Raw genomic sequence first — 17,158 nt, 5'->3', positions numbered from 1 at the left:
ATTAAACTGAAGTCACTGTTTTCCAGATGGGAACATCGCAGAAGATCAAGTCTGTGACTGTACAAAAATTTGTAGATGGTCTGTGGCCTGGACTGTCTTCTGTAGGGTTTTTTTTTGATGGATCTAGTTTTCATATGCTTTAGGTTTCTAGCCAAACATTTCATACAATCCAACTTAAATACAGGGCGTTTCCTTTTACTCTTGGTGAAAAAGAACCAAAAGGCATTTACTATTTACTTTGACAAATGGAACATGAGAGATACCTATATCTCTGTTAGGTAAGTGTTCCTATTTTCAATTCATACTGCAGAGATAGTACCCTAGGACACACTGAGGAAATACTGTCTTTGACTTCAGTTTTCCAGGGTTAAGTTCCTGGTTCACATGTCACCAGTCCATCTGCCTCTCATTTTTCATGGATCAGAACCATTCTCCAGACAGAAGACCATATTCCTTTGTCTAAATCTCCTTTCCAAATGCAGGATTTTCATGCTTTTCATTGCTTTTTAGAGTTACATCTCATTTGACCTCTATCACAGATTTGGGAACAATTCATTCAGACACATAAACACAGTCACTGTACAGTTAAAGTTTCAGCATTATTTTTTCTGTACTTTTTTCATATTGCTGACAACATCTTGTTAAAAGAAAAAAGGCATTGATCTAAATATTGTTTTCTACTGCTTCTTTCTTTTATTATTTTCTAGTGGAAAGAGTAACATTTAGGGGGAAAAAATGAATGCTTATTTTTCTAGTCGACTTTGCAAGATGGAGAACAGAGAAAAATATTGGAACTGCCATCTGTTTCTCTACAAAGGATTGCGTTTCAGTGTTTTGTAGTGGTAGGGTTTTCTACCAGCTCTACCACATGGGGATTGTTAAAGTTTTCTTTTTTAAAGAGAAGCATTGCTATCAATTTGTTGGGCTGTGCTTGTTTTTCTTTTAGCTGAATTTTCAGTCTTCGTGTTTTATAGATAAGGACTCGCTATATATTTTTGTTTTCTTTTTTCAGCCTCTACAACTTGACTGTGACCTCTGTGCCATTGTTTCAAACTCGGGACAGATGGCTGGCCAGAAGGTGGGAGCTGAGATAGACAAGTCCTCCTGCATATGGAGAATGAACAATGCTCCCACAAAGGGCTATGAGGAGGATGTTGGGAAGAGGACAACTGTAAGAGTGGTCTCTCACACAAGCGTGCCTCTCCTACTCAAGAATCCTGAATACTTTTTCAAAGAAACCAACAACACTGTTTATGTGATCTGGGGACCTTTTCGAAACATGAGGAAGGATGGAAATGGCATTGTGTACAACATGCTGAAGAAAACTGTTGAGAGCTACCCAACTGCCCAAATCTACGTGACAACAGAGAAGCGCATGAGTTACTGTGATGCAGTATTTAAGAAGGAGACAGGAAAAGACCGGTAAGTCCTACTTGTGAAGAACAATTATAATGTTTGACAAAAGATACATGAGAGAAGTCCATGCTGGATGCCAGCTACTAAATGAGTCCCCAGATACGTTTTTAATGGGTTGTTGTGTGGTTTTGACTGTTATAAGCACTTGACGAGGCAGCAGCTAGGCCCCATTTACCCCACCTTTGCTACCTTCTGTTCTTTCCATTTCTGTTGGCTTGAGTCCCAAATATATTGGATGTCTTCCTGAAGTGTTTTCAAAGCTGTGTGTTGTTTTCAGCTCAATTTACTATTGATTAAATTGACATTTTATTTGAAGAGGATTATTCTACACAAACAACGTTTCCAAATGCACAACCTCAGGATAACTCTGGATATTGTATTTTCTTCTCTGTTGAGGTGCACTGTAGCTTTTCTTCAAACACAAACCTCAGGGTTATGCATTATTTTTGTTACTTGGTGAAAATGGATTATCAGTGATGCAGTAATAGATTTAGATTTTTACCAGAGTTATGCTGAAATTCTATTTTCTGTGCCTGAGAATGCTCTTTAAGTGGGGACTGTGAGGAGATGGAAGTGTGGGGGCCACTGTTTTGTCTAGCATGGTCAGACCAGAAATTGGATTTGTGGAATTAAGACCACACACTGTGGAATTTTGTAACTGAGCTGCAAAAATTCTGATCACCTGTGTTTGGGCATGGAAGAGCACCTGTCAGGCATACTCACCGGAGCTAACTAGGAAGTAGTTTCCAGAACATTGGTGTGTCTTAGTATTAATTTTTGAATTTGCACATCATGAATTTGCAGTTGTGAAGGAGCATAGTTATTCTGACAAAATTAAAAATACAGATATTCACAGTTTAACTTAGTCTGAACTTTTTACTTAGCTTTTGAAGTAGAAGAGTTTGTTCTCTCAAACTTCCTTGATTCACTTTGTGAAGTCTGGGTAAGTTTTGATTTTTCCTTTTTTCGAAACTACTGAAATGTAGGGAAGAGCTTGCCCCTCATCTTGTTCACCATGTGCACATGTTGCTGCTGCAGTTCTGGAGTTGGAGGGAGCTCCTATATGTCATAAAGATGTCAAGGCTATCGTGACTACTTTAGTGTAACTGAACAAACTGATGAACAGAGTCTGACAGAGAAAATACACAAGATCTTTTCTTGATCTCTCTTACAATCCGGGTCATATGGTTTACATATTAATCAAGCTAAATGTGAACATGGGTACATTATTGCATTGCTAAGCATAAGTTTGTTTATATTTATGATTCTTCCATGTTAACAGCCAGGTCACAGTGGCTTTACAATACTTTCTCAGAATCCTTACTGTAAAACCAGACTTTAGTATATCCTATCAAAAATTGTCATCATCCAATGTTAAAGTATCCTCATCTCCAGCCTAATCCATTCCTCTTCAACAAATTAACACATCTTAAGGTTTTACTATTATGCAATTAACACAATACAAATGCTTCTTTGTATATCAAAGGCAGATTGAACTTCTGTTCTAGTGCTTATGAACAAAGTTCTTAAGCAGCCTAATGTCAAAGCGGCCCAATTTCTTTCTCCTTAATCCATTACAACAACTAAAAGTTTCACACTGCGAATGGGACAAATTGAAAAGAGCCTGCCTCATGACCCACATCACGTTGCATTTGCATGTGCATTCCTTTTAACAGTGTGAAAAAAACCACTGCTTCTCACAGTGGCAATCAGATAATATCCTTGTATCTACTGCAACTTTCATTTTTAGTCCTGCCTTTCCACATCAAATAGTAAGTGGTGTTTTTATCATTTAGTGCACTTGTCGGCCAGAAACAAGGGAAACAATCAATGTGCCACCAGCCAACATCTTCTGTATCACAAGAAAACATCCTGCAGTTTCCTACTAATCAGGGGACCTCAGTTGGAAACTTTCATTTTCTGTAACATTCACAGGACCCGTTTGCTGTTTTGAGGGAGGGTCATGAGGCTGTTAGAGGTATTTGTGAAAGCAGTAAAGGGAGAGCACAAGAGATTTGTGGGCGATGAAAATAGTTTTGCACATTGTGCCAGACTATTATGATGCTGAGACAGACTCGGGTTCCTTGGCCAAATATTCCTTTAGTTCCTTAGAGAAACATCAGCTCTTGCTTGCAATATTAGATTGAACAGAGGTCTGTCTCAACGTGCTCCCAGCAAAGATTCTGGAAGGAAACCAAGTTCAACCCATATTTTAAAATGTACTGAGTGCATTGTAACCACATCTATTTTAGTTTAATCCTAAAATACTGTCCTTATGTATAGTGTATGCTACTAGTGCATAGTAAGAATGCAACAGATTTCTAGTCTGTCAAGCCTTTAATGAGCTTTCTATTTCTACTCTTTAATGTACCATCTTTTTAGGTAATTAGTGGGACTTTTCAGTAGTTTCATCCTACTGGTGTTCAAGTTTTAAAGGATGTTGTGAGAAGCAGCTAACAGGTATGTGCTGCAGTGACTTCTCTGCTGCAGAAAAGCTTTGCTCCTGCACCACTGGTGTGTGAGCTTCGTCCTTGACTTCACTGAGGGCAGATTCAAAACGTACAGCTTTGGTTTATCATTGTTTCATGGAAGAAACAAGAATTACTTCTAAATTCCAACAAACAAGTTTCTTTATTTCACAATGAAGCATTTTTAAAAATTCTACAACAGTAGAAAATTCCCTCTGAGATGGGCTATCCGTGCTGGAGAATTAACCTCGCATGTGGTGGTATGAATCTAGGGGACATATGTTCTTTCTGAGAGTCTTCATTAGTGAAGCATTTGAGTTCAAGGCAGTGAATGCTCATCTGCTTTGAATAATTGTTGTACATAAATAATATTAATTACCAGACATTCACAATTTTTCATTAATGCGTTTTACTTGGCGCTTCCCTAGAGGGAGCATAAAGCTGGCAGCTTCTTCCACTATTTCACTAATGTTTTGGTATATAATATGTATTGAGTCTAGTGAAGGAATTTAAAGAAACATTAGGTGATAACTAAATGTGGCATCTTTTTATGTACCTCAATCCAGGTAAGTGGTTATAAAGCCCTCTATACCTTTGCCATGTGTTAGAAATATAATGCAATATGATATAACAACGTTTAATTGGAAATAGCAGAGAAAACGGTAGTCTTCATTAAAGCAGCAGAGCTAATTTTGGTCTGATAAAGTGCACTGAACAGCCCTAAATAGGTTTTAATTAGCTGGCACCAAAGCTGCACCACCCTTAGGGAGGGTAAAATTAATGAAAACGAGCAGCAGATAGATCAGTGCTACTGGATGTTATTGCCTTAGGTGAAGGTGATGAGGAAGAAAGGAGTGTCTTTTAAGGATCATTTAGAAAACAGTCTGCACTAAAAGTCACTTTCAAAAAGCAATGATAAAATAAATCTGTGCTAATATCAGTGAGACAGTCTAATGTCATCCAGACTGCAGGCTCCATTGTGTTTGTACTCCAAACACCTCAGACTAACCACTCAGCACAGCACATCCAAGTGGTGCCTGTGATGGCTCAGCTCCCCGTCCCCTCCTGGCACTGACGGTGTGACCAGACTGCTCCTGTCCCACTGCACCTGCAGGACGTGAAGCCCCAGCAAACAGCCAGTAACGCCTGTGCCGACACTGCTCAAAGCACAGCTAAACTTGGTGTTCATAGTCACTCTTTTTGTAAATGACTACCGACGAGCCTGCTGAGCTTTGCTGAGCAGATGTATTTTGAGTTCCTGAAATTCCCATTAAGAGACATGAGATAATATTCTGAAACTCAGCCAGTTTGGTAGACAATTTTCTGTCTTAACTCAGACAACACCAATCCCATACCCAAACAGTTCAGTTCAATTCAACAACATCTTCTGAGATTATTACCTATACACATGTCTACAGCAGGCAGGTTCACTGAGCCATATTTGCAGTCAAATGGCTGTTTTTGAAGGATTTTTGTTAATATCTTGGATAATTCCGGAGAAACTAAATTGATTTTGTGCTTCTCTTCCAGAAGTTCTTAGTTTCCTCTGTTCATGCCAGATGGTGCTGTGTGTTAGGTTGTGAGAAAGCTGTTTTATCATTCAAGGTAGAAAGATGGATCATTGTGATCACCGACTTCTGCATCAAGATTCAAAATTTGGGGGTGTGCTGAACCTGCTGTCTTACTCAGTTCTGCTCACTAATTTTTTATTACTTTGGAGATATATGAGACCTATATTATATCTCTGTCATTTAGAGCTAGCAAATTATATTCTTCTAAAGTTCAGATTGACAGTTAGACATCTGCAGTCATCACAGCTTCACCTCGACTAATATGTGGTTTTTGATGTGTCTGACTAATCTAAATGAAGCTGTAGCCTAGTAAAAATGTCATTGAAATGAATAAATGAAATTGCATTCTCTGACGCTCAAGTAGCTGCAACTTCTATTGTTTGGTGATATTCTCTGTGAATTGAGGTAGTAAAGCTGTCAGTGGCCAGAACGTCGGAGCTTTAAGCTGTATTTCTGGTTTGGAAGTTGAATTAAATATTACAGTAATGCTATTTCCACTTTTGCACTTGCTTACATATACATATTAGTTTTCCTATCAAGGCCATTCAGAGAAAACATAAAAGCTACTGTTAGGTAATATTTGCAGAAAGTGGTTTTTCATTGGGAAGTTGTGAACGTTGACACTGAGTCTGACTCAGAGGGTTAGATTTAGGGATTTGGGAAGTACTTCCCATCTGTGCTTTGTATTAACATGCTTTTTCTAAAACATAAATCCTAGAAGATTAGTTAAAGTCCATTTTGTTTTGAAAGGAAAATGACCAGAGTCAGGTAATATCAATGTATTTAAATTACAGAACTCTTTGAAGAAAATGATGGAAAAACTGATTCAGATTGGCAAGGGAAATGTATAATGCCTCTTGAAACGTTCTTAAGGACAAAAATAAATTGTAGTTTACATTCTCATATAGTCTTTATCATGATGATGTAGAGTCTAATGCTGCACCAATGAAGTCAGCAAAAAGTTCTCAACTCCCTGGAGCAGTGATATGGTGACCATTTTTCAAGTGCTCGATGGTGGATTCTTTCTTGAACCATTGCTTGGCACTTCCATTCTTTCTTTTTATAAAGTAATTCCTTCAAAAATTGCTAATGGATTTGTCCATCTTAATTCATAGAGGATTTAAATAGTTTCATTGTCAGCCAAGACTGCTTTATTACCTGGAAAAACAAGGGTCTAAAGCATGAAGCCTTAATGAAATAAATAGATTTTTCATTATAAAACACTTAAAACCTCAACATCTATTGCTATTTGTAGTCAATCACTGGACAGCTAACAACTGTTTTGGGGTTTATATTCATTCTTCCATTTCCCGGTAAAACACCAGTTGTTCCTGAGTGTCCTAGATTTATTCCCTGCAGCTCATTAGTAGCTGCATTTATATTTCTTTATGAAGATTTTCCTAATTAAGATGAACACTTTTCTCTGTTAGGCAGATGGAGCTCAATAGAAGTAGTCCAGTTTTTATTAACGTGCCAGTAAGTGCTGTACAAGGCACTGGTACTTCTGTTAAGAAACATAGCTCCTACAACATTACACTAATTACATAGTAAAGTGAAACTTTATTTAAAAACATCAATATTAGCTAATATTTTGTGATAAAACTGTGGCTGCGTATAGATTGGTGTGGGCTCAGACACCTATTGATTCTGTGGTGATTGCTGACTTTACCCATGGAGTTATTTCTTTTTACCTGATGATTCAGGTCAAGAAATACATAATCAGGATCTACTTTATCTTTGCATTTTCACATGTTCTTTGAATTAATTCAGTATCTATTGCCTTTAATTTATAGCATCTTCTATAAGTGCCACTGAATCTGTTTTCTGCTCCTGACAAGCCAGATGTTAAATCCTTATACAATGTTTGGTGTTGTACTAATTGCATGCACTTTTTCCATCCTGGCCTTTAAATATTCTGCAGCTTTTCTAGTTACGAGAGTATCGCTGATATCTCTCATGAGCAACACTGGGATTGTGTGTGTAGATGAGATTCTGTCTCCAATCTTCTCGCATCCCATGAGCATTATACCTTTAGAAAGGATTAGGCAAGTCATATGCTAGAAATCCTGGTAGCACTGTGGATTGAACTGGTTCTGGGTTTGCTGCTGACAGCGAAGGTATTTTATGGTTGCAAAGCAGAAGGCTTGGAGGGAAAAATTAGCAGAAGCATAGATTTTGAATGAAGCCTTTGGTGTTCATACAAGCTTCACTGGATCATCTTCCATAGTGCAAAATTTTAATTTTTCAGATCACAGTGTTTCAAATAGACCTTGATTTCGCTGAAGAAACTTAAAATTTTAAAGGAACAGAACTAATTTTTTAAAAATCAAGGAATTAATTTATCTTTTCAACTCAACCTTGCTGCCAGTTGAAATAGTTGTCTTTAAAACACAGTGATTACCATTGAAGTCTATACTTATCACCAGTCGTCACACAGCAATACTTTTCTGAGATATACCAAGTAGTTTAGAAAATAAATGCAATGTTACTATTACTTTATCAGTAACCAACGGGTAGCATGCTAACTGTGGGTTTTCTAATGGAAGCTCCCTATAGTGCTCTGAGCCATATTTACAGAGTTCAGGAAAAGACAACATAATGCAATCAAACTGCATGAGGTGCACTGGGAGATTTTGTGTTACAGAGTCGCTGCTCAAGTGAGGATGAGCAACCTTAGGAGGTGGGGAATAAAACACGACAGTGATTTGTCGCTTCAGATAGAGAAGAGTTTCTCTACATCTGTCCACCCACTAGCTAGTAAAACTTACTAGAAAATACTTTTATAAGAAAAGGTGTATGACAACAAATTTCTAATATCTCACTGAATGATGTCTAGAAAAAAAATTGTCTTCTCAAAGCTTTGAAAAAGTAGGCAACAGTTTAGCCTGAACAGGTGTTGGAGTACCTTACCTTAGAATGTAGAAAGATCAGTAAACAAATAGTTCACTGAAAATTTAATTGGTAACGAATCAAGCCTGTGTGGACCTCATACATATAGGTGGGAGGAAAAATAGGGGAAAATGGTGAAATTTTGTCTCATTAATTTAGAACTCAGTGTAACTAGGTGCTTGCTCATGCACATCTTCAGTGTGTTTTTTTTTAACCATACAAAAACGAAACAGATGTTCTACACTGTTTATTTATGTGTCTGTTACCATGTATTCCATATAAAAAATTCAGGCTGCAACTTCAGAACAGCAAAACTGTACAGGTATATATGTGCTCACATGGATTTATAGCCCGCATCTTTGAAGGTAACTCAGGATTCACAGCCACACTTCTCAGAGAACTTAATGTGCCATTGGGATATGTTACAACGTGTGTTTAGAAAACAATCGCTGACTACATCCTATACAGTTCCTGTGATACTCCAGTTCTCTGAGCTTTGAACTGTGAGGCAGCTGTGCATTTAAAAAGCAACACGCACAAGAGCAGCATATACAATTTTTCTCAGGCATTCACATCTTCAGCAGGTTTTGGAAGCTACAGCAGTTTGGAAAAACAACTACAGCTGTGGGGATTTATTATGAATCTTGAGGAGTGTCCTCAGGTCTGTCTGACATCCTAGATGTTGGTCGGTATGTGTAACTTAGTTTGGGTGTGAAAGGGAATACTTTTTGATGCAGATGTTCAAAGGTTCAGCCATTCTATTTTCAAGATTTTGTAAGCATTTCTTGTTGTAGTAGCATTCAGTACAGTTGGGACTGCACGCCAGAGACGCCACTCGTCTTGGAACCTGAGCAACCCTGTCCAGCACATAAGTATTCAATAAACATGCAACTGCAGTAGAAGAAAAGGTTTCTAAATGCCCATATTTGTTCTTTGCAAGTTTGCTGTTACTATCCCATCCTGGTCTTTGGAGACTTCTTTTTCTTTGTTTTTAAAACCAGTCATCTCAGTAAGCATATCTTCTCTGCTATAGCCATACTGGGTACAGAAAGGAGGGATGAACTCCCCGTCTAATAACATTGTCTACATGACTCATTAAAATTTCCAAAGTAGAGGATTTGCTGCAAAACTTTAAAATTTGCTGCAGATGATGTCACTAGTGTAGAATGAGACAAAGGAAAGAAAATTATAGCAGATGAAATCCTATGAAACAAACACCATGCTTTTATGTTAACAATAAAAACAAAGATAAATGTCAGAATTATGTGCTCTCTGTTTAGTTTGCTTTCCATATGTTGTTTCAGAGTTTTCCTTGAAGTACATCCATTAGAGATGCTAGTGATCCTGTCTCTGAAGAGCGTCCCAAACGTTTTCCATGAGGGCATTTCCAAAAATATTGCAGATATTGCTTAAGCCTCAAAATGCCTTCATGATGCAAGGAATATTTATGCCCTTTTAACAATTTGACTTCCCTTAGAAAAGAACACTGGAGGAAAGCACAAGCTATTGCCGTGCAGAAATTCATGCCCATAAAGCTTTCTGAATGCTGTGTGCTTACTGTGAAGGCATTTCAGTCTCTTACAGTGTTAATTTTGGGTTGGAATGGTCTGGAACTGCAAAATTGAAACTATTTCTTCTGCTCTATAACCTGTTTTCAGCCAAATGTGGTAATGTTCTGGCACTTCCTTCGATATGAAATTAGCAGTAGTCTCTTGACATTTACAGTCAATCAAAATATTAGGGAAAAAAAAAAATCTGAAGAGTATTTGCAAAGCAGTATTCCTCTAAAAGAAGATTTTTAGTTTCAATTTCTTCAGGTATTATATTTTTTTCCTATCCTGCATCCATCCATCTTAGTATTGTCTCCACATCTTCCTCCAGTCCATTACAAAATGTGATCAGCGTTTGTCACGTATTTGTCTTCTGTTATCAAAGGAGAATGGCGTCTTTGCTGGAGCTTAGTATTCTGTATTTTCTCTCTCTCTCTTTTCTGTGCTGCTCTGATTTTATATTAGTGATGACACTGAAATATGTTTTGTATTTGGAGTAGAAGAAAGCAGTGGTCCTTAACTCCTCCAGACTTAATTATCTTAAGTTACCTTTACCTCCTCTTCCAAGAAAGCATAGTGTTCGATAGAGTTGGATTTCAGTTCCACTGTACAGATTCTGCCAGGGACTTTCAGCTGCAGTGGCTGCTTAGAGCCTTCCCACTCCTAGAGGTATTTTGGGTCTCACCTGTGGAGTGCCTTGTGGATATGAAATTTCATTTAACTTTGTGTCAGATGTCCTCAGGATATCCACAAGCCTTATGTGCTGCTTAGACCTGTCTAAGCACCAGCGGCTTCTAAACTACACTGCTTTGCTTGGTTGGGAGAAAGACAATGAATGGACAAGTAACTAAGGCCAGATCATTGTATTATCAGTGGAAAATATAGTACTTCGGGCAACATTTCTGGATGTGGTTTAGTATGATAGTTGTGAATGATGTATTCAGGGAAGGCTTATTCCAGTTTCACTTCCAGGCTTTTAATTCTGACTCAATTAAAAGTATTCCTCCTTTTTTGAAATAATAACCATAGGTTTCATATGTATTTGGCCAGTTTCAAGATAGCAGTAGCAAGAGCAGCTCCACATTTCCCTTAAACTTCTATCTGTGTACCAGGGCCGAAACGGGCATATAATATAAATATTTTCTTCATTATTACTTTACATTTTTCCCTGAGGCTATCACATTGATTTCAAAACTGTGGTCATCATCATACTGTAATAACGTGGTAGCATTAATACATTGGTCTCTGTGGGTAGATTATAATAGAAAGTTTCAAAATAATTGCCCACTAATATGAGAGGTGGAAGTATGTATAGTATTATATTGCTTGTAATGTAACCATTAAAATAACAATTATGTGATAATGAAAAGACTCATTATGCTTTAGTTTATCTTTACATAATGTTAATAACTAAAGAAAACAGGGAAGATTATATCTAATTACACTTTACAATACTATTACACTTCCTGTAAAGAGAACATTTTGCACAGAATTGTAGATTTGCATGCTTCAGTGAAGTTTGTGTCCACTCTTTATGTACTTCAAAACCAATGGTATATTAAAACCAACGGTTAGAAGTTCTTTTTTAATCAAATGGTACATATAGTCTTCACAAGAAAATTTTTAAAATCAAGTAAGCAGAGGTAGTCAAATCTTGCAACATGGCTACATTGAACAAAAATTTTAAAATAATCTTAGATCCTTCAGGTTTGTGTTAGAAAAATGAAGGTAGCTTGACACTGAGTCAGTAGAATACCATCTCTCTTTAGGCGAATGAGAAAATTGTAAATATGTGTGTTGTCATCTGTGGCAATTTTGGTTTAGTATTGTCTACTACTGAGTAGTAGAGCCAGCCACATGAGCAAGTTCTTTTTCTGTTATATCCATAGGTGGAACATGTAAGAACAAATAGAAGAATGGTGCTTTGACAGGGATAGACAAGCCTGTCATTTTGTATGTTGGAATATTGAGCTCTAAGTTACAAGTGCTTGGTTCAGGAATGCATAGATCTCCCAAATTATTTTAGTGGCAAGAACATTAATTAAAATTAAGACATTTACCCCCAAGGAGTCAGAGAAGCCTTTCCCATCGAGGGGATGGGGTTGGGCACTCCCACCTCTCTACTGCATTCCCTGCTGCTCTTGCCGATATCAGTGGGAAGGCGAAGGCACCTTCAGGCTGCTGGGGTGGGAACACTACAGAGGAGAGGGAGCCCAGAGACCAGCGGAGTTATTTGGTGCATCCACCTACAGGATTGTCTCCTTGCAGGTGACAGTTCTTGTGGCTTTGCAAAGGCAGGGTTTAATTTTCTGTTGAGTGAGATAAATGGTGGGTTGAATTTGCGAGCCACAGTGCACATGGTTGTATGGTGATGTTCAGAGCATGGTTTTCTGTCCGATTCTTTGGATGCCAGGAAAGCTCAGGACATACTAAGGCACGTGTTGTCTGTGGGGCTGAGGCCTGGCCCCAAGCAATTCCCCAAGCATTTCAACTTTTGTGCCTTCTCCTTGTGCCCATCTCAGCCTCCTCCATTTGGATTAGCTAACTCAAATCACAGGCTGTAATGTGTTCATTGTACTTTGGTCACAAACTCTTCCTTGTTCATGTTTCCCTTTCATTAGGTACTTGTTTCCATTCTCCCTGTTTCCTGCTTTCCTTCTAATATCTTTTTCCTTCCTTATCATTACTTTACTGATATTTTCCACATTTTTTTCCTCTTTGATTTCCTACCTCATTGTTTGTAACTATGTCACCTATGTGGCTTTCTTCTTTCAGCCTTTGTCCTTTTATTGTGAAACATATTGCCTTGAACACACCTCCTGTTTTCGGCACAATCTCTTTTAAAGCAGGTCACAGACCTGCGAGGTATCTGATGAAGAACAGCTCTCTCCTCTCTGCCTGTTCCCTTGTGCTTGCTCTTTCATTTGAATCCTGGAGCAGAACACCTGAAAGTCTGATCTGGCATTCCACATCCCAACTCCGTACATACAGTACTTAAAACAAAAACAAAATATCACAGTGGGATGTAGAAGCTGTGCATGGTTATTTATTGATGATCGTTGGTTACAGGAACTAAAACAGCAGGGAGCTCAGATTTTGATCAGAAACCAAGTTATTTTTCTGTATGCTTTTTATTGTAAAATGTGAATGTAATAAAAGCCATTGTGCTCATGCTGTTAAATGCTAAGCTCTGGCATGACCTGCTGTATGAACAATGCGTGTTCCCTCTTATGCAAGTATGTAGCTCTGTATATGCAAGCTTTGATAGATGCTTGGAGCTGTCACACAGCAATTTGTACATATGTGTACGTACAAGCTATCACAGATGCTTCCCGTCCCTGCTCAAGCAAACCAAACACTCAGCACAATGATTTTGGTGTGAAAAGCAAAGGGATCTGGTATGTGGCTGCAGACCACAGTTACAACAGCCTTTCTGTGAGCTTCCAGCATCAGAGGTGTTCACACAGAGACTGTGTGTTCCATAGTATGAGGAAGGAGCGAGGTCCATGTGGTTTGTTTTGGATTTTTTAAAGTACTTTTCAATTACAACAGTACAAGATAGCCAGACTCACAGTCACTTTAGGTCTTTATGTCCTATAGATATAATTTATTTGCTTTTAGTTTTCGTAACGTCACCAAGTGCTAAGGGGATTGATGTTTAATATCTTTCTAAATAAGTAAAACTGAAATATAAATAAGTAATGCCTGGTTTATTAGTCCAGATGTTTTCAGCATTGCTGAAAGTGGTTTGATGACAGCAACCAGCACTAGAAGTGGAAAAACCCCCTGATTTCTCAGTGATTTTTATCGTTATAGTAAACCATAATTGAAAGATTACAAAATTGATTCTTTTAAAAATTAATGTTGAATGAGTGAGCAGGCTCAGATTTTTTCAGTGTTATTTGGAAGTAAAATAGCTTGTTTTATTTCCTGCCAGAAAACTGCTGATTTTCAAACAATCACATTAGAGAAAACAGTCCCAGAGGGTTACAGGAGACAACAGACCTATGTCATTATGCTTTACCCTTTCCTGATGGGTTCGGAGAAGAGCCAGAAACAAAAGAAAGTTACATTCGTTATTGAGAGAGCCTTGGGAAAATCTGTTTGGCCAAGCAATTTTGCATGAAATGAGTGAGGAAATATTTGACTGCAAAGAACATAAACTCCTTCCATCAATATGCAATTTTCTGGATCCATTTGTCCAAATGATTGTTAAGAACAGTTTCTAAATTTGCAGTGCTTTACAACTTCAAAGGGCTGTGAAAGCATTAACTAGTTAAATGGATGGAAGTGGGTTTTTTAAAATAAATAAATACAGACCAAAGTCAGTTGTAAGACAGTTTAAAGTGCAAAGTATTGAAAACAGCAGGACACCTGAGGACCTGGAATAGCAATCATACAGTACCATCCGTCCCAATCAGGAAAGTGGAAACCACAAATTTATCTTTGATGATTTCCTGTAAATATGCCCTTTGAAGACAGATTGCCCTGCCCAGTCTTGTGGAAAAAGCTCAGAGTTACATCTCTTCTCACCACAACATATGGATCTCAGCAAGCCCTGCCTCTCCATTTCCAAAGTCACTCCTCAGACAGAAAAGTCTGAGCAAAAAAGTTGTGAAATATTTTTGCACAAATGCTGGTTAACATCCTTCAAACCTGGCCAGCTTGACTGGAAAACAGCTTTATGAGATTTTTTTTTTCTTTGCCCTGGCAATTTTCTTCAGTAAGGTCTGCCCAGTTTTCCAGACCTTCTGTTATCCTACTGGAAATGGTTTTATTGATGTTTTCATTTACTTCAGAATACTGTGTCTCACTTTTCCCTAGGATGCAGCAGTATAAATATCTTTACTTCCCCTAAGTGTGTGGCAGGGTGTACTAAGGGCTGGGGAAGATTTGTTTGGGTCTCACGGGGTGCCCCCAGCCACATACTATACGAAGGACAACGTCTGCCTTGTGCTGTTGTTAGCAGGATGGCTGGTCAATGTTTTGGTGGTGGCTAGTGAACACATAGGGGTCTGATCTTTATTCCTCGCTGCAGCTTTGTAAGACTTTGCCTCTTCTGATGTTGTGTTATTTGGTCTGAAGGTCTGAGACGTGGGCTGCAACCCAGCGGAGATGCATCTTGGTAGCTTGGGGTTTCCAGTCAGTGCCACATCCCATATTCATGACACACAAAGGTTCAAGAAGCCCAAGAAATTGAGGTTAACCGGGGCTTATTCTTTTCCCATATATATCCTGAAGAAAGCCTATGCTATCCCATTGTAAAACTGATGTTTGTACACCATTTCACATGAATTTTTCTGTGCTTGAATTTGCTGTAAACATATAATCTACTGCATTTTGTATATATGCTCTTACTTGATGACAACCTCCTTGTGGCCTTATGCAATGTTTCGTTAAATAGAGGGACAGTTCCCAAGCCTGTCTTCCTTCCCAAGACTGAAGCCAGCGTTATTGCTCCAGTTAGATTTCATTAATAGTATTTAGCATTTCATAACGCGTATCATCCACAGACCTTAAAGCAGTGCAGGACATTAAATCAGCTTTAATTTCCCTATTTTCCTGATTGTAAAACTCATACAGGGAGTAATTTTTCAAATTGTGCACAGGTATCATCCTGCAAGCCGATGGCAGAGCTATGGAGATGTCCTTCAGTCAGGGTTCCCAAAATGGGCCCTGATGCACTACCCTGACATTCAGAAAGCACGGACGTGTATTCTTGCCTATGTGAGTTCATGCCTACCTTGGGGGGAGGCCTGGATGACCAGGTGATGATCAAATCCATACAAAGTGCATTTTTATAAACAGACAGAAGTGGAGCTTCCTAAATGAATTCACTAGAAATTGCACCTTTCCTAAAATTCTGTATGACTAGACCCAGCTCTTGTGTCTTGGCCTGTGTGCAAAGATAGGCTTGTATTGTTCAGCTGAGCCTTGTTTAAAGATCACACTTTGCAGGAGGCAGGCATGATCATTAGATCTGGGAAGGAAGCTCTCAAGACATGTTAGAGCACTCCACATCTGAGCAGTTGCATTCCTGCCACTTTCCAGCAGTCAGCACTGCCCATCAAAGAAAATTGCTAAATAGCTCTGCTACATCATCCTTCATTTGCATTAGAAATTGCTCTAAGCAGTAAGAGAATTACAGCCAAAAAGTGCCAGCGCTTTATCATTCATTTATTTGATTTAATATATAGAGATACCTATTTGAAACAGCATTTACTTTTCTTGCGCTCATCATAAAACCCACTGAATGGAAGTGTTTAAGGTAATGATGACTCTGATTAATTCTCTTAGAACAGCATGGCTGGAATCAAATACACTATTTCTCTTTTCATTAGGCATTTTTGAGCTGAGTGATCTTATAGCACAAGAGGAATAAAATTAGCTGAAGAAAAGCTGATGAAAATAACCCACAATATGCTGCTATTTTTCTTGCTCAACATGGTAAACTGTGAGCTCAGATGCCTTTGCAGTGGCATCCAGACAGCACTGATAGAACCTGATGCAAACTTTCATTTCAGGAGGGATGGAAATGCCGTGCTTGCTCTGTGCCACAGATTTTGCTGGGAATTAAGCAACATTACAGCTTTCTCAGACAGCCATTACCACCTTCTGCCCCTCTCCTCACTGTCACCAAATCCCTGTAAATCCAAGCCTGGTCTGAACGGCAGATCTTTAATCTTGTTTTCAACGTGTGTGTTCTCCACCAAAGTCAGGAGGTCAGATGCTGTGTTGCACTTTTGTTCACAGCAGGATTTCCGCGTGGGATGCTGCATCAGGAGCTGGTTTCTCTCTTCAAATGAGGAAGATGTTTCAATTAGTTCTAGTAAATTCGGGAGCTGGCAGCTAAGTTTTGTCAGTATTTTAGTCCTATTTTCATTTCTTGATCACCAGTAACTGCTCTTTATAATTAGTGGACGTGGCAGAAATATAGGGGAAAAACATTTTCCGAAGCACCTCCTTGATCTAATAGCGTAAAATGGGATTAGATTCCTGATCTGCTTTGAGAAGTTGTACCCTTCTTACTCTCTGAAAATCTTAGCTTATGTGTAAATAGCTTGAATAATTTGAGTGCCTACAAAAGTGACAAGCTAATGTCACACACCAGAACCCAGTAAAGCCTTTCCAGTTCTGTGAGTTTGTGTGAGACCCAGCTCACTGTAATGCTTCTGTCCCAGGTTTGGCTTCTCTCCCAAGCAAAGATTGCTGGTCTAGCTCAGGTAAACTGGTCTTTTACTATGTACAGGAAGCACTGCCGTGA

General features: G+C 38.6%; 1 protein-coding gene across 1 annotated transcript in view; it reads left to right on the top strand.

The window, feature by feature from the left end:
* Nucleotides 1–17,158, top strand: part of ST6GALNAC3 (ST6 N-acetylgalactosaminide alpha-2,6-sialyltransferase 3) — a 114,504-nt gene that overhangs the window by 43,638 nt on the left and 53,708 nt on the right. Inside the window, exon 2 of the mRNA XM_065657180.1 lies at nt 1,013–1,422. Coding sequence (XP_065513252.1) covers nt 1,064–1,422 — 359 coding nt within the window. The 5' untranslated portion in view covers nt 1,013–1,063. The remainder of the gene's footprint in view (nt 1–1,012; nt 1,423–17,158) is intronic.

This window comes from Caloenas nicobarica, chromosome Z (assembly GCF_036013445.1).
Source record: "Caloenas nicobarica isolate bCalNic1 chromosome Z, bCalNic1.hap1, whole genome shotgun sequence".
Lineage (NCBI taxonomy): Eukaryota > Metazoa > Chordata > Aves > Columbiformes > Columbidae > Caloenas > Caloenas nicobarica.
Note: the sequence above shows the minus strand (reverse complement) of the source record. Positions and strands in the feature narration are given on the sequence as shown.